Here is a 21,213-nt window from a genome sequence, read left to right on the forward strand (position 1 = left end):
AAATCCTGCTGGCCTTCAAAGTCAGATTCCCTGGGAATTCTCAGGCCCTTTATTGAACCCCCAGGCTGGGAAGCCTGATGTGGGCTTCAGAACCTTCACAACAGTGGGAGAACTTCTTTGGTATTATTGGTCTCCAGTTTGTGGGTCACCCACCCAGAGAGTAGCACAAGTCACTCAGTTGTGTCCGACTCTTTGCCACGCCATGGACTGTAGCCCACCAGGGTCCTCTGTCCATGGAATTCTCCAGGCCAGAATACTGGAGTGAGTAGCCATTCTCTTCTCCAGGGGATCTTTCCAACCCAGGGATCAAACCCAGGTCTCCCACATTGCTGGTGGATTCTTTACCATCTGAGCCACCAGGGAAGCCCACCTGGTGGGTATGGGATTTGATTTTATCGTGATTGTGCCCCTCCTACCATCTTGCTGTGGATTCTCCTTTGTCTTTGGATGTAGGGTTACTTTTTTTGGTAGGTTCCAGCTTCCTCCTTTGATGATTATTCAATGGCTAGTTGTGATTTTGGTCAGATTTTATTTTTCTTGAGTCTGGTGTCTGCCTCCTGGTGGGTGAGGCTAGTCCCAAGGCTAGAACAGGCTCGGTGGGGGGCAGGGTTAGGGCCCAGGGCATTCGGGCCTCGTGCCTGCCCAGTGGTGAGTAGAGTTGGCTTCTGGGCCCTCTGGTGGGCAGATCCACATTCTGCTATACGATCAAGGGGGTTTTAGGACAGCCTGTCTGTTGATGATTGGGGCTGTGTCCCCCACAGTTAGTTGCTTAGCTAGAGGCATCTCAGCACTGGCTCCTACAGGCTTTGGGTGATCCCAGGTCTTAGCACTAATGAGCTAGAGGGAGGATTCCACAATGGCACTGGAAGTAGTAATGTCCACATGGTAGAAGCTCCCCAGAATGGCTGCTACCAGTGTCTGTGTTCCTAGGGTGAACTGTGATTACCTCCTGCCTCTCTTGGGCAGTCTCCAATATCAGCAGATATACCTGACCTGGGCTTCTCTCAAATCAGTTTCTGCCCTGAATCCTGGAGCATGTGAGATTTTGTGTACATCATTTAATGGTGAAATCTCTATTTCTGTTAGCCCTCTGTGACTCCCCAAAGTAAGCCCCACCAGCCTTTAAACCATGTTGTGCTCTGGGGTGTGCTTTCCTGGTGCAGATACAACTATACAGGCCTGTGAACTCTTTATGTAAATGACTGGTGGGATTGATGAGATGTGTATTTATCACTGAGATTTTTTCAGGTGTCTCCATTTCCAGCAAAAGCTAAATCATACAGGTTTGATTTAATTATCTACCAGAGAGAATTTTACCTTAGAAAGGTAACAGACCTTTTCTGATTTCTGCAACTCTGAGTACAACTGCAAAGAACACATCAAGGAGGGGGTTGAAAGTTACCCAGAAACTGCTGAATGGAGCAGCTGCTTTCTGCTAAATGTCTCTACCTCAGTGTTGCTTAATTTTGAACTCAAGGATTCTGGAAATATACTTGATGCCTTCTAGCTGACACTATAACCAACCCTTGAGGGGCAAAAGTAACATAGGGTAATGCTGCTTTGATTCATGAAATAGGAATAGTTGTAAAGACCAAAAATGACAGTGAATATTTGTGTAGAACAAAAATGATAGAGTTGAGCTTGTGGAAAATCACAGCCACTTACCTGCTGTGACTTCATTCAGTTAAAAGGGATGCACCTTCTGCTGTCCAATAGTAAAAATGAAACTGACTTCTATTTGTAGAGGTCATAATTCAGGCATCCATCAAGGATGCAAAACAGCCTGTGTCCTGAAAAGATTGTTTATGACTTTGCCAAAAAACCATTTTGGATTCATTAGCAGTTAGTTGGAATAACAGATTCTGTGACATTGCCAGGTCCTGCCAAATGTATGTCAGGTGTCAAGTGTACAAGACCCTTATGTCTACACAGACATTTGTGAGAATGTTAGACCCTTTCATTGAGACCCAATCTTGTATGTGAACCTAGTCTTAGATACATATGGAATCTGCAAAATAAAATTCATAGTTGCCTTGTTTCTCTTTAATCCTAAACTTGTACTACTGAGAATCCTTTCCTAACAATACATAATGTGAGGCTCATATTGGGTTTCAAAATGTTTAAAAAATTAAATTGGTTTGCTTTTTTTTTTTTTAAACAAAGTGTTTAAAATTGGCAAGGGGCAAATAACTCTGTCTTCAGCTATGTATGTGAGAAGTACTCTTTCTCCCAGTAATCTTCTAGCACTTAAAAACAATGTCTTTAAACCATTTTATATTTAGCTTTGTAACCTATCTTTAGCAACTAAAGTTAAAGTCAGAATATAGTACATTCCATGGACAAAGCTGACTGCTTAAAAAAATTTAACAGTTTAGAGATATATAACTTTAAAGTATGCTTATATCAACCTAATTGTCCTTTATTTTGGCTCATCTAATTTACAAACATGATTTCTGAAGTCGAACAGTATTTGTAATGGCAATGTCCAAAGCAGTTTTGGCTGAGTGAAATGCTATTTGTTGAACAAAAATGTAGTTGTTTGTGCAAGTTTAAACATTTCATAAGGCCAGCTGAGTTCCTTTCAACCTACTTACAAAATAATTATTGGCAAGTGAAATGGACTGAGGGGTAGAGACAAGACATTTTCAAGCTTCTGAGATTTATAAAACCAAATTCTTCAGCCATCGAAAGTAAAATCAAAAGGTCACAGACAATTAAAAGGTACAGGTTTAAATCTCAGGATTAAAAAAAGTTCCAACAAGAAGAATATTTACAATGGAACAATGAGGAAAATGTTTCGTTACAGTCAGAAACACGGAAAATATGCTGTTGAAAATTGTTGGCTCTGAAATAAATAAAATCCAGACTGAGACTATTAAAAATATCAAAGTGATCTACTATGTGCCAACTCTATCTTGTTCTGTTGTTATAAAGATAATCCATTATTGAATATAATACTGTTCTGGTTAACTTATCAAAGACATTTTCCACTTGCAAGCTGTTGTTTACCATATGCTATACTTCTCAACAATTTTAGTACACTTCCATCAGAGAACCATAGGCACAGAGAGAGAAGGAAATTGAAACATATTTTAACTTCCTAACCAGGGTACAAATCCCTTCCAACCTAGTCATTCCACTCGCTCATAATTGATGCTCAGTAGAACTGAGATTTTTTTGGATGGCAAAATAATAGATTAAAAAATACTTTGAGATGTTTGTAGCCTGTCAGGTGAAAGAAAGCATTCTTGTACACTGGCTGCCTAGTCTGAAACCCTCTAGTGATGGAGCTCACCACCTTGCAAGGAAACCCATTCTCTCAATGGGTAGCTTGACGATTAGGAAGGTATGTGCTAAACTGAGCTTTATACCAACAGACCCTGGATTTGTCTTTTAGAATATTCCTACTCCATCTTCATTAGCTTAGTTTTCTGAAGCTTACTTTTCTGTGTCCTGTATGGTTTCTTCTCCATGTGGCAATCTCATTTCACCTCTGTTTCCACTATCCTTTAATGCCTTAAGGGGTTTTAAAAATTCATATCGATTGAATGAGCTTAACTATTAAATATTCAATTTTGCCCTTAAAATAAAACAGCATTTTCAAACTATGACATTCAGAAAACAAGAGTTATAGCATTCAGTTGGATTCAATTTGGGATTACCCCTTTGTGATTAGACTAGCATTAACTAACAACAGATATTTAGGGGAGAAAATAGGATAGAACATCTAATCTTGCCAACACTGTGTATATTTGAGGGGAGGGGGCATGATAAATTTTTATAATGAAATGCATGTGCTCTAAGACAATGAATTTGGTGTTTTAAAGCACTGAGGTCTAGTAGTTTAAAAGCCATGGGATTAATTTTAGGTCATGTTTTAGAAATAATGTTACAATCCAAGTATCTTGTCGGTAAGAAATAACTCTGCTGTCCTGAATGAATAAAACAAAGGACTGACTCAAATATGTTAAATTTTTTTCAGGTGGTTATATATTTGGCACCTTTAGGAGGTCTAACTAACACATTGAGGATAATTTAATTTCAGGGGACTTTATGAAATCTCCAGAATGGCGCCTCCACTCCCACATCCATGCAAGAACACAAAGCCGAGGGGTACACTAAAAAAAGAGACTGTTTTATTGTGACATTTATGACATGGACCCCTTGTTGACAGGAATGGCCGAGGGTAGTCTTGGCATATTGCACAGGTGTGATGAAGGATGCACTGGTGATCCTCTGGCTGCTGAGGCTGCTTCCTGGTCCTCCCAGACCTCCATGCATGCGTGGGCCAGTCACAGAAATTTCATTACCACTTGGTGTATACATTTAAGAAGTCTTTGGTCTTAATAAGCACCATTACAAACCCTCACATTAAGGGCATTATTATTCTAGTTTATAAATGTTTCAATGATAAAAAATAGCACGATTACAGTATACACACACTTAATTTACATGTAAGGTATTATACTCATAACTGAGATAAGCTACTGCACTAACTTTGGTTGATTGAAAAAAATTAATGAAGTATTTGAACTGAATACTTGTAATTTGGTTTCTAAGTTGTGTAAATATTACAGTGCATTTATAAATCTAGTTTGAGAATTTACTAGCACCAAATAGATATTATAAATGGCCAACCTAATACTTGCATTTGGAGAAGCAAAGTTTTACAATTTGAAAAAACAGAACAGTCCATCGATTGAAAGCACGTTCCTGTACGTCTGCTAGAAGGATGGCATGTCAGCATGAATGGCCAACCCCCAGTGGAAATACATGTCCCAGTTTTCAAGAATCAACACATATGACAAGGTAGCTTAGCTACATACATGAGAAGCCTGAGAAAGTGGTTGTTTTGAACTAGGGTAGTCACCTGTACCTTGCTTTTGTAATACAAGAATAGTGCTTATTTATAGAAATTTACGTGGTGAAAGACTGTACCTATAATATGAAGATTCTGATTGGGGGAAAAATTCAGTTCTACCTATCTATCTTGGTTTTTTAATTATTTGGTCTCTGGATGGTGAATTAATGAAGCAAAATCTGAATTTTCATCTTCAGATTATCACCCAGTTCACCACTGAGGTAGTCTTTGTCATATTTATCTTCTAGCTGATTAAGTTCTTTCTTTTTATAAAGTGGAGTACTACTGATTTGTAATGAATAGGTTCCAGCCACTGGCTTCTTCTTTGTGAAGTGGAGGTAGCTGATCCCTTCCTTTTGGTTGATTTTAAAGAAGCCGTTTTCATTTCCAGATTCAATCAAGTATCTGTTGTGATTCGTCAGAGTCGTGAGGGCTGGAAGGAGTTCTAGGATTCGGACCTTGTTACTGATGTGGGAAATATTGAAAGCAAACACGGCTGTCTTCTCAACATCCCAACTTGCAAGACTCACATTGGCTTCTATCTCAGGTTGATCCTGGAAAGACATATGGCAACGTGTGAATATAAAAGGTAAATATGCCACTTACTAAAGAAAAAGTGACCCTCACTCAAATACAACTTTCTTCTCATGTTGCATATACTCTATTGAAAATGAATATTCATAAAATACTGTTTAAGCCACAAGTGTTACATTAGCACATATTTATAATACTAAACATGTCAAGAAAGAAGTTGAAACCACTTGTATTTGGTCTTGTATTGCAGTGGGTCTCAAAGTGTCCCTCAACCGACAGCATCAGCATCATCTGGGCATCTGTTAGAGATGGAAGTTCTTGGTGCCACCTGAGACCTACTGAATCTGAAACCCTGGGGACATTTCCCAGAAATCCATTTTAGCAGGCCTTCCAGATGATTCAGATGCATACTCAAGTTTGAGAATGACTGTTTTAATATGTTATTTTCTTTTCAAAGACTTATCTCATTTCCCAAACCACAACAGATGGGTTGCAGCACCGATGCTAAGAAAGAACCAGTTTATTTCCATTTTGTTCACTGACGCAAAACCATCTCACCAAAGGCCACACCTATGAACCTACTTCCTGGCTCTGATGATCTGCTAATATTCAATGCTTTTCACCTGGCTTCTTGCTTGCCTCTCTGGGACCACATGTGCTGGCTCTCCGGGCCCGCAGCCAGAGGTCTGAGTATCTGCATTTCTGAGTTGACTGAAAGGCTGCAGCAGCCGTAGGCAAAGAAAACCAGGCGGCTGGAGCTCCATGTTGTTTTTGTCTGGAATCCAAGTTCCCTCACACTCCACATGGCTCTTTCGGTAGAGAAGTCTCTAGCTTTCAGAACTTGGCATCCCTATGTACGGAGCACTATGTCACTTCACTGCTCTGCCCACTTGCTCTCCTGGATCTTAGACCTTGTCCTTTCATCAGACTTTGGGCGGGTGTTTAACTTTCTTTTTGGCGAGACAGAGGAAATGAGCAAGTATGTGAAAACCTTTGAATGGCCACTCCCTAAAGGCAGCAAGAAACTCCAGAGAGCCCCACAGACTCGTGTAAAATGCAGCCTAGAGCTCAGGGAATGTCTGGATTTTCTCCCCAGGGAGCTTTTTCACACTTTGGAGGATCCTTGGAGGAAACCACAGGAATCTGGAGGGCCTTTCTGCATTAGGAGGCATCAGGAGAAACCACCTTCTCACCCACCTCAATGTTGGAGGCATCTGTTTCATTTGCGCTTCTCCGCTTCCTGCCGCGTTTGGGGTAGCCGTTGATCTTACACTCATAACAAGCCTCTGGGGAGAGTGAGTTGTCATCCATTTCACTGCTGGCAGGTGGCTCTGGGTTTCCCCGGCCCATGCCCATTCCAGAAACACAGTGCCTATGGTGGAAGGGGAGCGTAGGTAGTTTTCATTAGAATTGGGAGATGGAGGAGGAGCAAAAGTTCTGGTGAAGCCCAGATCCTGCCTGGTGACATTCAGCCTTTGATTATGTGTCCACTGGATGATGGGCTGGTGCTAGAACCACACTGAAGCCCTCTGTGTTTGGTCTTGAATTCTCAGTTCCCTGAGTTGATTGATTTCTTTTTACTATCTCTCAAGGCCCTATTTTGCATATTTACTTGCCCCTTTATTTCCCAAACGTAACGTGGCAGGTGTTTTGCTATATTGGTGGAGAGGAGACAGGGAGTGGGAACAAGGGAAGAGTGGAAGATGAGGGGGAGATCATGTGACTCAGGAGGCTGAATAAAAATTGCCTTCTTATAAAATAGGCTCCACAGGAGTGAGAAAGGTATGTGACATCAGTGTTCAGTTCCTTGCCCTCTCCCTGTTTAACGGATACCATTACAGCCACCTCCAGTTCCACCAGCACCACCTTTCACCACTCCAGCTTCTGAGCAATCTCTCCTATTATCAGACCTCTCACTTTGGCTCCTGAAGATAGAAAGAAAGCTCTAGGTAATAACGTAGGTTGATTTAGAAATATATTGTGAAGATATGCAGTGTATTAAATACATGTATCAGAGCTTGCCCAACTGTGGGAAATTGTTTCAAGTCATTCAAAACCACTAGGTCCACTGGCTCTGACTCATGTGAGGCTGGATAAATAAACCCATGCCCAAGAGAGAACTAGTTCAGCTGTTTTTCTTTGCCTTTCAGTTTTTAACACCAAGCTATGGAGAGAGGCTTGCATGTCTCAGAAGTACCTTGTTTTGTTATTCTGCTTACTATTTCATAGGTCACTTGGAATATATTTATCAGGCTCCTCTTTCAAAATGTTTTGAAATATCTGAATGATCTTAAGAGAATCTTTATATTAGGATAGGCTTGTCCACTCTAGTGATTCACACAGGAGCCCAAACTGTTATAAATGGGTGAATTTCTATTAATGGGTCTACTAATAGGTCATAATGTAGACTAAATACCATTTATTTCTCTCTGTATTAGTTGATCTACTTTTTATAACTCATTTTCCTTTATGCCCTTAATATTCAAAATGTAATGCCATTAACATATTTTTTTTTTTTGGTATTTTGCAGCAATTTACAGCTTTCTAGTATTTTCTGTAATCCTGCTGAGCACAACACATTTCCTTTCCTAATCCTTTACTTTTCTACCATGAAATGTATAGAAACAGTAATATGGATGAAATGATAAGTGCTCATTCTTTGTGTGTGTGCATTCACATAATTATGAAATTGTTGGAAGCAAACCCCAAATTCACAGGCTTTGGTTCCTTTCTCAGAACTCCCAGTATTTTTATATGCCTGGAACACCACTTACAAGAAGTGTGACTATAAAGTCCCACTGGCCAGAAGCCAGTTTGGAGTGTCACAATTTTTGCTGGGAAAATGATTCTGGCATTAAATTTATAAAGAATGAGTCTATTGAGAGCCAGACACAAACATCTGGGAATTTGAGTCCTATTGCTGGCATTCTGTACGCTTCCCATGAAGCATTCTTTTACCTTCTACACACCCCAAAATGAATCACTTGATGTTTCTGTGTCAAGAAACCAAAGACCACAAAATTAACAATTTGATATATACACGTATGTGTGTGTTGTGGACTATGTGACTTTTTCTTGGGAGGAGTATATATGTGTGTGCACTGATATATGTGTGTGTGTGTATTTAATGTCTCTGTGTTCCTAACTAAAAAGTTAAACTGTGAGCTCCTTCACAGGATAGCCAAAACTAAGACAGTCAAGTCCAGACTAATTCAACTGGGAAGAAGACCTAAACGCTGAAAATGAAAACAGTAACTTTTATATTACTAAATGGAACAACAATATATCTTCCGTGCCCCAACTCTCACAATACAATGTGGTATGCTACCTGGAAAATATAACAACTGTTTTAACTCTTATATTTAAAGTTCTTTTGCAACTTTTAATGTAAATTTAAATCTAAAATGTAAAATATATTTTGAAACTCTGAATGAGTGAAGTCGCTCAGTCATGTCCGACTCTGCGACCCCGTGGACTGTAGCCCACCAGGCTCCTTCCCCATGGGATTCTCCAAGCAAGAGTACTGGAGTGGGCTGCCATTTCCTTCTCCAGGGGATCTTCCCGACTCAGGGATCGAACTCGGGTCTCCTGCATTCCAGGCAGACGCTTTAACCTCTGAGCCTGACTCCCCAAAAGATATCTTTATGATTTATCCTAACAGGAGCTACATGAAGGCATTTTAAGTCAAGACAGAATCCTGCTTGCCCCAGGAGAAGGTTGCATCAGCAATATGCAGTCTGAGTCCAGCTCTGTCATGGATCACAGTCCCTGTATTCCCTGAGAAACGACTCGCCTTCCAACAAGATGTGAGGATCAAGAGGAGATATAAGCCATATCTTGAGGTATTTACAATGTCATTTCATTATTTTGTTCCATGTTCTATAAATTTCCAGAAATCTAGATGGCCCCCTTCAAATAAAATAACCTAAAACCTTTGCAGAGCTAACTGGATTTAATTCAAGGATTATAAAAAGCATGGTTCAGTGCTACTAGGACAGGTCATTTTGAATTCAATATTCTTAATTACACTATGAATGAGAAAGCCTCCAACCATGACCAGCATTGCTTACCCTTGGCCTATTCGGAAGTAGCCAGGTGGACAGGCACACAGGTAGCCGCCCTCAGTATTGGAACAGCCGTAACTGCAGGGGGCCTGAGCAGAGCCGCATTCGTTGATGTCTTGGCAACCTCCACTGAACTGTTCGTATTGGAAGCCGGCAGGGCACATGCACTTGTAGCTCCCCAGGGTGTTGTGACAGGAGGCTCCTCCGCAGATGTGAGCACTGAGGCATTCATTTTCATCTGCAGGGAAAACCAGAAGATGCCGCATATGTGATACTGGGCAGAGGTTTCTATGGAGGAGTTTGGGTCAGGCCACTCTGACCCAGTGCTGGCCAGCTGGCCCTCACCTTGGCTCTTGGGAAGGGAAGGTAGGTGGAAGTGGCCGAGGTGGGAAAGGGAACAAGAGAGAAAGGTGTGGAGACAGATGTGGCTTCTAGCCATATGGTGAGCAAACGTGGTCTCTGAGGTCAAGTGCATCAGGCAGTGTGTTAGAGGATGGCATTCTGAGGACCAATAGACTCCAGTCCTCATCTGAAGCCAGTGGCAGTGTGTCCTGCTCTACAGGAGCATCTGGTGAAGAATGCAGGGGTGGTTCATGGCCAAGGTTCTGGGATCGGGGTGGGAGGGCAGGGAGCAGTTCTCAGTGCCTTTGCTTTAGAAGTACCCAGCAATGGGATGACTCTCTACAGCCAAGATGAGCCATATTCCTGGAGGCTGTTTCCTACTCCTTTTTCAGCATGAATAGGGTTGACAAGGGCTGACATCCTGCAGGAAGTGTCCTGCTCACCTGGATTTCCTTTTCAAAAGTCTATAAAAGCCCCCAGGTGCTTGCTCAGGGGATGAATGGTGCCTTCTGGTATGTCTGCTCCCATCTCTGAATGGACCTCCTTATCTAAACCATCCTCCTGCCCAGAGCATCTGGGCTGTGTCTAAAGCTAAGTACGGTTGGAAGAGATTCAGTGCAGACTTCGTGGGCACTAATTGGGGAAAACCCACAAGAGACACAGATGCTGTGGAATGGGCTACTCACAGGGACCAGCCAAGTCTGATGGTAATACAAAGGAAAAAGAAATCTAACTTTCACAAATTAATTCAAAGGGAAAAAACCCTCAAGTTTCTTATTATCTCTGATTTATTCTTTTTTGAAACTTCCAATATATTTTTATAGATCTGCCTTTGTAGGACAGCACAGAAGTTTGCTGGTAAGACATTTCTTAACTGCTATAGCCCATTTTCAGGCTTATGCCCACTTGAATGCATGTAGATTGACCTTCTCCTCACTTAGCAAATATCTACTTCCAATGGAAAAGAGGAGGAAGGCAATTTAGTAACACTTAACACTTATTGGATGCCTACTGTGTGACAGATAGGATACTAAGTTGTTCAGGCACTAAATCGTGTCCAGCTCTTTGTGACCCCATGAACTGCAGCATTCCAGGGTTCCCTATCCTTCACTATCTCCTGTAGTTTGCTCAATCTCATGTCTATTAAGTCGGTGATGCCATCCAACCATCTCATCATCTGTCACCCTCTTCTCCTCCTGCCTTCAATCTTTCCCAGTGTCAGAGTCTTTTCCAGCAAGTCGGCTCTTTGCATCAGGTGGCCAAAATATTGGAGCTTCAGCTTCAACCTCAGACCTTCCAATGAATATTCAGGGTTGATTTCCTTTAGGATTGACTGGCTTGATCTCCTTGCAGTCCAAAGGACTCCCAAGAGTCTTCTCCAGCACCATGGTTCAAAAGCATCAATTCTTCAGAGCTCAACCTGCTTTATGGTACAGCTCTCACATCATATACATGACTACTGGAAAAACTGTAGCTTTGACTATGGGGACCTTTGTTGGCAAAGTGATGTCTCTGTTTTTTAATATGCTATCTAAATTTGTCATAGCTTTTCTTCCAAGGAGCAACTGTCTTTTAACTAGGTACTTCATTTGCTTAATGTGCTTCAAAATAATGGAGGTAGGTATTAAAAATCCCTGTTTCCCAGATGAAGAAAGTGAGACTCAGAAAGCCCCTCCAAGATCTCCCAGCAGCAGGGCAGACATGCACACCTAGGTCTGTCTGACTTTAAGTCTCATGGTTTCCTTTATATCAAAGTGTCTCTCAAGAGATTTGACCTCATTTACATTGTTCCTTTCTCTTTTAGTTTTTCCTTATTTGCTAAGGTAGTTTCATTTTTCAAGAAAAAATTGTTTCTAAAAAAAAAAAACTTTTTTTTAATATTAGAAAAACAGGTGGGTAAAATGGTAAGAGTGGGGTACTTGCATACATATACACACTTCATATGCCTTCCACCCTTTCTTTTTCACTTCCTTCTCTTCATCTCCCTTCCTTCCTCGAACTCCCCCTGCTTATCTGTATGTGGTTACAGAGAGGAGGAGTAGATATACAGTAAGAAAGCCATTGGTTGAGATGCCTGTTATGGCACAGTGCCTAGCCATGCATCTGTTTGTGACCCTTTCTATCAAAGGACTCTCAAGTGACCCAATCAAGGTCACTTAGGTTCCAGGGTTCCTAAAACAAAATGATTTAATATGCCATCATCTGTGTTCCCCTCCCTTTCTTTTAAATTAGAGATGAGCTATGTGATAGAAACCAGTGGAGACCATGGGCATCAAAGGATGAACGAAGAACCAAGGGTGGTTCCTTTGGTGAAGGAAGTATCTCTGGGCTGGATGTCTTCTCTGTGCCCTGCATACCCACCTCTAGACTTCTCAGCTGTGCTCAGCTCTACAAGGCTGATCAGAATGGAACACCAATAGGCTCTTCTTCCGTATCCTATGCTTTTTGATCGGGCGCAGCCATCTGTTTACCTGCTGGGACTCTGACTGATAAATCCTCTAAGGTACAGGTATGTGTGGGAAAGACCTGTTAATATAGAGCTTAAGATTTACTCTCTTTTGTTCCAAAGGACAGAAACGGGACCAATGGTTAGGAGTCAGAGGCAGAAAAGGTTCATTCTTTATGAAAAAGAAGGTGAGTACCTTTCTTGGTTGGAGAGGGATTGACATGTTAGGAAACAGATCAGATGAGATCACTGTCAAGGTTCATCTGTTTTGGTCAAGAACTCTCCCTATCCCCTTTTCAAATTCTTTTCTACTTTATTTTACTTTTATTTTTTCCCTCCTTGAAAATCTAATAAGCTTAAACTTGCTTTTCTGGGTTGGAGAAGTGGGGTGGAGTGGACCACGGATTAAGATAAGAAATTGGCAAATGTTCAATGTTTGAAGCTTGAAAACAATCTGTTTGTGCACTCACCCCTTCTATCAATATACAAATACCATGATTGTTTAACATGTTTTGCACTTTTCCTGACCTTTTTCATCCTGTGTGTGTACCCTGGAGCAAATGGCTCCACAAGGAATTTTTCTACACTACAAAATCTTTGTTTTATTCTTTCAGTTGTTACTTAAATTGGTAAGAGCTTTGCTTTTTTTATAAAAAGAGATGATTCTAATTTGAATGAAATAGGATTAGAATCTCTGAAAGACACTCCTTAAAAATCAGATGGAAACCTACCCCCTGTAAACTCAAAGGTTCCAGCATCAGGCTTGCACAGTGTGTCTTAGCTGTGGTGTTAAGAGAGAATTCCAAAATGTAGAATGGGCTTTCCTTTACTAATTTTCTCTAGGTCAAAATGGATCAGCTCCAACTTTAAGCTACAAGTTTGATATTTTCTAGAAAGTAGTGATATCAGTGGCCCCATACCCTAAACCTATCCATCTTCTAAAAGTGAGCTTCTGGCTGCTTAGAAGCAAGGATCCAGAGAGGGCTGGTCCAAGAGATTTGCTCTGCAAGGCTCTGAGGAGGTCATTCTGGTCCAAGGCAATGCTCATTCTGGATAACTACAATCCCAAGAATTATGAGAATAGTTTGAAATCGGTATCTTCTGGGCATCAAAACCCCCAAACCTCTTCCCACTTTTTTAAACTAAAGTTTAGTTGATTTATAATATTGTGTTAGTTTCATATGTACAGCAAAGTGACTCACTTACATAGGTCCATCCTTCTTGTTGCAAATGGCAGTATTTTATTTGTTTTTATGGCTAATATTCCATTGTGTTTGCATATGCACACATCTTTTTAGACCAATTATCTGTTTGTTTGTAAACAGTGCTGCTATGAACATTGAGGTGTATAAATCTTTTCAAATTAGAGTTTTCATCCTTTTAGGATATACCCCCAGGAGTGGGATTGCTGGATCATGTGGTAGCTCTATTTTTAGTTTTTTTAAAAATAGCCTTCATACTGCTCTCCATAATGACTATACTGATTTACATTCCCACCAACAGTGTAGGAGGGTTCCCTTTTCTCCACACCCTCTTCATATATAAACCTTTTGATGATAACAGACATATTTGAAGATAGTAGACTTTTTGATGGTGGTCATTCTGACCATGTGAGGTGATATCTCATTGTGGTTTTGATTTGTATTTATTTAATAATTAGCAATAGTGAGCATCTCTTCATGTGCTGGTTGGCCATGTCAGAGAAGACTATCTAGGTCTTCTGCCCACGTTTTCATTAGATTGTTTATTTCTTTGGTACTGAACTGTAGGAGCTGTTTATATATTTGTATATTAACCCTCTGTCAGTTGCATCATTTGCCAATATTTTCTCCCATTCCATAGACTGTCTTTTGTATTGTTGATGGTTTTCGTTGCTGTAAAAAAGCTTTTAAGTTTTATTTGGTCTCATTTGTTTATTTTTGCTTTTATTTCTTTTGACTTGGGAGACTGATCTAAGAAAATATTGCTACAATTTACGTGCAAGAATGTTCTGCCTATGTTCTCTTCTATGAGTTTTATGGTATCGTGTCTTATATTTAGGTCTTTAAAGCAACTGCAGTTTACTTTTGTATATGGTGTGAGGGAGTATTCTAACTTTACTGATTTACATGCAGCTGTCCAGGTTTCCCAACACTGCTTGCTAAAGAGATTGTCTTTTCTCCATTGTATATTCTTGCCTCCCTTAGATTAATTGACTGTAGGTGCATGGGTTTATTTCTGGGCTCTCTACCTGTTCCATTGATGTATATATCTGTTTTTGTGCCAATACCACACTGTTTTATTATTGCAGCTTTATATCATAGTCTGAATTCTGAAAGGGTTATGCCTGTAGCTTTGTTCTTTTTCCTTGGGATTGCTTTGAAAATTCTGGGTCGTCTGTGGTTCCAAAAATTTTGGAATTATTATTTTTTTAGTTCTGTAAAAAATGTTATGGGTATTTTGATAGGGATTGAATTAAATCTGTAGATCGCTTTGGGTAGTATGGCCCTTTTAGCAATATTAATTCTTCCAGTCCAAAAGCATGGCTATCTTTCCATTTCCTTGATTCATCTTCAGTTTCCTTTATCAATGTTTTATAGTTTTCAGCATATAGGTCTTTCCCTTTCTTGGTAAACTTTGTTTTTAGATATTTTATTTCATCTTTTCATGTGATTTTAAACAGGATTTTTTTTTTTTAATCTTCTCTTTCGGATATTTCATTGTTGGTGTAAAAAAAAGGAACAGATTTCTGTATATTAATCTTGTACCTTGTTACCTTCTGAACTCATTTAACAGTTCCAGTAGTTTTTGTGTGCAGTCTTTAGGGTTCTCTATAAAGATTATCATGACATCTGTACACAGTGACAATTTTACCTCTTCCCTTCCAGTACAATTTGAATAGGAACAGTGAGAGTCGGTATCCTGTCTTGTTCTAGATTTTAGTGGGAAGTCTTTCAGCTTTTCACCATTTAATATTATATTGGCTGTTGGTTCGTTGTAAATGACTTTTATTATGTTGATAAATGCTCCCTTTAAAACCACTTTAGAGAGAGTTTTTAATCATGAATGGATGTTGAATTTTATCAAATAGTTTTTCTGATTCTATTGAGATGATCATGTGTTTTTTTGTCTTTCCTTTTGTTGATGTGGTATAACATACTGATTTTTCATGTGAACTATGTTTGAGACCTGGAAATGAATCCAACTTGGTCATGGTGTCTGACCCATTTTATGTATTGTTGAATTTGGTTTGCTAATATCTTGTTGAGTATTTTGAACCTATGTTCATCAATGATACTGGCCTGTAATTCTTTTTATGTAATGTCTTGTCTGGTTTTCGCATCAGGGTGATGGTGGCTTCATAAAATGACTCTGGGAGCATTACCTCCTCTTTAATTTTTTGAAATAGTTTGGGAAGGATGGGTATAAGCTCTTCTTTGAATGTCTGGTAGAATTCCCCAGTGAAGCCATCTAGTTCTGGACTTTAGCTTACAGGGAATTTTTTTCATTAAGATTATATTTTACTTCTGGTGATGGGCCTATTCAAATGATCTGTTCTTCTTGATTCATTTTTGACAGCCTTTATGTTTCTAAAACTTGTCTACTTCTTCTAGGTTGTCTAAGCTCACTTCTAGGTGAGCTCCACAATTTTTTGGCGTATAACTCTTATATGATTCTCTTAGGATGTTTTTAATTTCTATAGTATCAGTTGTTATTTATCATCTTTCAATTTATTATTTTATTAATTTGGGTTTTCTCTTTTCTTCTTGGTGTGTCTGTCAAGCAGTTTCTCAATTTTGTTTATCTTTTCAAAAAAATGGCTCTTGGTTTTATCAATCTTTTCTATTTTTTAAATCTCTATTCATTCCTGCTCTGATCTTTATTTCCTTCTGTTGTCTTGGGCTTTCTTTGTTTCTTTTTCTAATTCTTTTAGGTGGCAGATTAAATTATTTGAGTTTTTTTTTTTTTCCAAGAAGGCCTATATTATTGTGAACTTCCCTCTTAAAGCTGCTTTTGTTGCACCCTATAGCTTCTGTAAGGTTGTGTTTTCATTGTTGTTTGTCTCAAGGTATTTTCCGATTTCTTCTTTGATTTCACTGTTGACCCGCTGGTTTCTTAATAATATGTTTAGTCTCCACATGTCCATTTTTTCTTTCTGTGATTTCTCATTTCATGGAGATCTTTCTTGCAGATTTGGCTGAATAAGAGGTGTTCTGCCAGTTTCCAGCTGGTTTTCTGTGAGAACTGCTCCCCATGTAGATGTATTTTTGATGTGTTTGTAGGGGTAGGAGAACTCCACATCCTCCTATGCTGCCATCTTGATCCTCCCCCTCTTCCAACTTCTTAATAGACTCTTGGTTCTGCAAGTCCCAAGCAGAACACAGTCTTCATGGGGCCAGCAAAGAATCTTCAGGCAACAAGGGCATGACCTGGCCATCTCTATCATCTCTGAACTAAGCAGAGGAGGAGGAGGATAATGCCCAGCAGTGGTAGATCTCACCTCTTTTATACTCTTCCCCATAGCTTCAGTTTCATCCAAGGGAGATATGTAATAAGGGCAAATAGACTCACATGCTGGGTATTGAATCAACAAAGCTTATGCTGGAAATTTTGTGAACAATGTCAGAAACTGGTGATTAAAATCCAGGACCTCCCTGAGCTGGTAATAAACAAAGGCATTTTTTATTAAAACCAGATCACTAACCAGCAAACTGTGCAGCGTAAGCTCTAGCACTGTGGTTATTTCAGCCAGTCCTACTCACCTCTGCAAAACTGTGTTTTGTAAAGAATCAAACCAGATGAGAAAGACGTATATTTGATAAATGAACACATACCAAATGTGTCTTCATTTGGAGTAAAATCAAGCATTGCAACATGGAGCAGTCATCCAGAGGCAGTCACTCTGTTTTAGAGAAGGAGGGCCCTGTTCCCAAGAGAGTGGCAGCCAAACAGGTCACCAGAGCACCAAGCTTGCAGTGCTACTAGGTGAATTAAAAAAAGAAAAAACAAGTAGAGGTGACACTAGAAAGGCAGCCCTGAAACATTAAGTGAAGAAAGAGCTTTGGATTCTAGCTCTGGTGCTGCCACAAAAGAATGGGTAAGGACAGACTGTCTTTCCTTCCTAGCTTCTAAGCCTTCATTAGTAAAATAATGGCATGGGCTAGATGGATTGGGGTCCTTCTAAACTTGCAATGTTGGGATTCTCTGATGTTCATTAAAAGTTATTTTCCTATGACACTGTGGGACCAAAAAGTGACAATTTCAATTTAACGACAGAGTCTGGGACTCCCTCGATTTTCGAAAGAGTTTAGCAATCCTGAAAAAAACTTGTACCCTGCCCCAAAGGTGTATAGCATTCAATGAACCACTTCTGCATCTTCTGACCAAAAGCTGCTCAAAGTAGCCTTTGGCTGATGGATAGTTTTCAGTCAGACGGAGGATTTTGTTGGCCTAAAGAGAACTCCAGTGTGGGCTGATGACTAGCAGTGAAGCAGAAGAGCAAGGAGATATTAGGAATTAAGGAATTCTGTCAGCATTTCATTTCAAATGCCTTCAAAGTACCCTTTATCATAATTTTTTTTTCTTAGTTTGCTACTTTGCAAAGGTTATGACTTCCCTCTGGTTTCAACCAGGTATGGACAATTTGAAATGAGTATTTGTTGCTTCAGTGATAAGCTTAAAGTTTTCAGAAAGAAAGCAGTATTCTGACTCAGGAGCTGACAGCAGTTCATCTTGTGAACAAGGGAAAACTACTTGCCGACACACTGGTTCCATTGGTAGTGCTGGAGATAGCCCTGGGGGCAGCTGCACCTGTAGCCGCCGATGATGTTCTGGCAGCCGTGCTGGCAGCGATGGTTTCCCTCACACTCGTCCACATCTGAAAAAGAAGGCAGAGCTGCGTTTGAGTCACATCAGTGCATATCTCAGAGGTATTTTCTGAAGCAACATTTATCAGCATATGAACGTGAAAGGCAATTTTAGTAAGACATCTGACACATAAAAAATTGTTGATGTTCAGTTGCTAAGTTATGTGGGATTCTTTGCAATCCCATGGATTGCAGCAGGCCAGGCTTCCCTGTCCTTCACTATCTCCCAGAGTTTGCTCATATTCATGTTGATTGAGTCAGTGATGCTCTCAAACCATCTCATCCACTGCTGCCCCCTTCTTTTGCCTTCAGTCTTTCTAAGCATCACCAATATTCCACCACCAATTTCAAGAATGTCTACTCTGGAGCTTTTGATAAGTCCAAGGGAAAAAACATCCCTGGTAAAATCCACAAATAAAAATAATGAAGACACTAATGCAAGGCACATGAATGCAGTATAGGATAGCTGTGTAAACTATTTATATTTCCTTATTTCTGCCAGAATTGGAAACCAAAAGGCTAATACAAAAACAAAATCCTAAAAATTAAGAGTAAAATGTTTAATCATATGTTGGCAGAAGAGTTATTCCTTATATACTTAATCTACATTGAGGGAATCCTTTCAAGATTTTGGATCCAGTGACTAGAAAATTAAGTGATCAAATTCAGGAATCTAGCTGTTTTTCTTGATTGGGTCATTTCCAATTAGACTAACAACTGAGCAGAAAGTCTTGTTACATTCAGGAAAAGCATATGTTGAGGACATGGTCAAGCATGAAACAAAAGGTGTATCTCTAAGATATGGGACTTGTACAAACCAGAGAGAACATTTCCATCTGCAGCTGGCTGCCTCCCCTGTGCTCAGTTCTGATGTCTCATAGAGGATGACAATGCAGGTGTTTATAGGCCATCTCATGAGCAGCAACCAGCTGGATCAAGCTGAGGGCTCTACCTACCTTCACAGCTTGCGCCGCTTGGATCAAGTGAGAATCCCCGCTGGCATTCACAAGTGAAGCTTCCAGGAGTGTTCTGGCAAATGCCCTTTGACCCACACAGGTTGATGTCAGAGGTGCATTCATTGTTATCTGTAAGAGGCAGAGGGAGAAAGGAGAGGGTGGGACTTCCCCGAAGCTCTCTTTGTGTTGTTTAAAAGGAAGAAAGAAGAGTGATTTGCTCAGAAAAGGCCAATAGCTTTTCACAACATGCATGCATGTACACACAGACACATATACATATATTCACATATTTTCTTGAGTTTTATCTTCTTATTCCAACAGCAGAAGCCCTTGAAAACAAACCCTTCAAAAAATAACTACAGAGGACTTTCCCTCTCCCACTTACCAATGCAGGCAGTATGGTGTTGGGTAAATCCAGGAGGACATTTACATGCGAAGCTGCCAATGGTGTTAACACACAAGAACTGGCAGTTGTGCTGCTTAGTTGCACACTCATCAAGATCTATAAGAAAATGCAAGATGGGCATTGGAATTGAGCTGAAGCCCAGGAACCTAGAAGCCACCCTAGGGAGTAGCTCTGAGTTTTCATTTCTACGTCTCAAATGACCTTGTCAGAATGGGACCACAGCATATGGTTAGGAGAAACCCAAGAGATATGAGTTTTAAAGATAAAATGTGGTTTCAATTCAGACCAAAAATGCATTTCTTTGGTGATCCAAGAAAAACCCATTCCCTTTAGTTATAGGAAAGCAGAATTTTCTCAACAAAGAAATGTCCAATACATCATAAAATTTAAATAAATTACAAAATGAAATAAAAGATTAAGGATTCTCAAAAACTTCCAAAGCACTGAAAAAAATCTCAAGTTGAAATATAAAAATAATAATTGAGGGTAAAAATGAATTTTCTCTGCTTGGTTCTTTCCTGTTTGCTGTTTTTTAATCTTCTCAAATGAAATGGTCAACCAGACCAAACCAAACCAAACTAACTGCTTTGTTTAGAGTTCCTCCTTTGGATAAAATAAAATTGAGCAATCAGGAAGGGGGAAAAAAAAACACCTCATTCTGATAAGCCAACAGCAATTTAAAAAAAGACTATCTACAATATTTATCCAAGATTATTTTCCACTTCTCAGTAAAATCCTCTGTTTTGACCAGGCCTCTTTCCTCACTGCCTGGAACCTGTAGGTTCTCTCTCCACACCATTGCTATTTAAAATGTCAAGAGATACAAAGTGTGTTCCAGTTTTTAGTTGAATTTTAATTAAAAAAAAAATTGCTGTGAATTTAGGAATCTACCTACCTTCCCCTTCCTGCCTGGCTCTCTGCCTGCCCACCCCCGCGCCCGCCCCCCTGCTTCCTTGCGAGCTTCTTTTATCACTGCAGACAGAGTTGTGCTTGGAACTGCAGATCTGTGCCAGCTCCTGGCTAGACTAATATCTGGAGTGGGCTTGAACTGAAAGAACCGCCCATATTTCTCCTAGTGCTGACATCTCGTAGAAATGAGCCAATCCTGTGCTCTTTCTGTTGCTGGGGAGTTGCTGTTTCTGCTCTTCTGGCTTCTGCATTATTGACAGCTGTCTGTCTCCTGCTAGCAGGCGTCCTGCCTGCTCTGTGACCCGAGGGGCTTTGCTAGAGCACCATCACATGTTTGCTGCAGCTCACTACCTGCAGATAGGTGAGGGGGCCAACTCAGTGATTTTTTTTTTTTTTTTACTTTATTTTACTTTACAATACTGTATTGGTTTTGCCATACATTGACATGAATCCACCACGGGTGTATACAAGCTCCCAATCCTGAATCCCCCTCCCACCTCATATCATCTCTCTGGATCATCCCCATGCACCAGCCCCAAGCATCCTGTATCCTGTATCGAACATAGACTGGCACTTCATTTCTTACATGATAGTATACATGTTTCAATGTCATTCTCCCAAATCATCCCACCCTCTCCCTCTCCCTCTGAGTCTAAAAGTCCTTTCTATACATCTGTGTCTCTTTTGCTGTCTCGCATACAGGGTCATCATTACCATCTTTCCAAATTCCGTATATATGTGTCAGTACACTGTATTGGTGTTTTTCTTGCTGGCTTACTTCACTCTGTATAATCGGCTCCAGTTTCATCCATCTCATTAGAACTGATTCAAACGTATTCTTTTTAATGG

General features: G+C 40.1%; 1 protein-coding gene across 1 annotated transcript in view; it reads right to left on the minus strand.

Annotated features, from left to right (window-relative positions):
* Positions 1-4,121: 4,121 nt before the first annotated feature.
* FBN1 (fibrillin 1) overlaps positions 4,122-21,213 on the minus strand; it is a 273,921-nt gene continuing 256,829 nt past the window's right edge. Inside the window, exons 60-65 of the mRNA XM_068963729.1 lie at positions 19,435-19,551; positions 19,050-19,178; positions 17,985-18,104; positions 9,466-9,697; positions 6,593-6,767; positions 4,122-5,415 (exon numbers count right to left, since the gene is read on the minus strand). Coding sequence (XP_068819830.1) covers positions 5,026-5,415; positions 6,593-6,767; positions 9,466-9,697; positions 17,985-18,104; positions 19,050-19,178; positions 19,435-19,551 — 1,163 coding nt within the window. The 3' untranslated portion in view covers positions 4,122-5,025. The remainder of the gene's footprint in view (positions 5,416-6,592; positions 6,768-9,465; positions 9,698-17,984; positions 18,105-19,049; positions 19,179-19,434; positions 19,552-21,213) is intronic.

The sequence above is a fragment of the Capricornis sumatraensis genome, chromosome 2 (assembly GCF_032405125.1).
Source record: "Capricornis sumatraensis isolate serow.1 chromosome 2, serow.2, whole genome shotgun sequence".
Classification (NCBI taxonomy): Eukaryota; Metazoa; Chordata; class Mammalia; order Artiodactyla; family Bovidae; genus Capricornis; species Capricornis sumatraensis.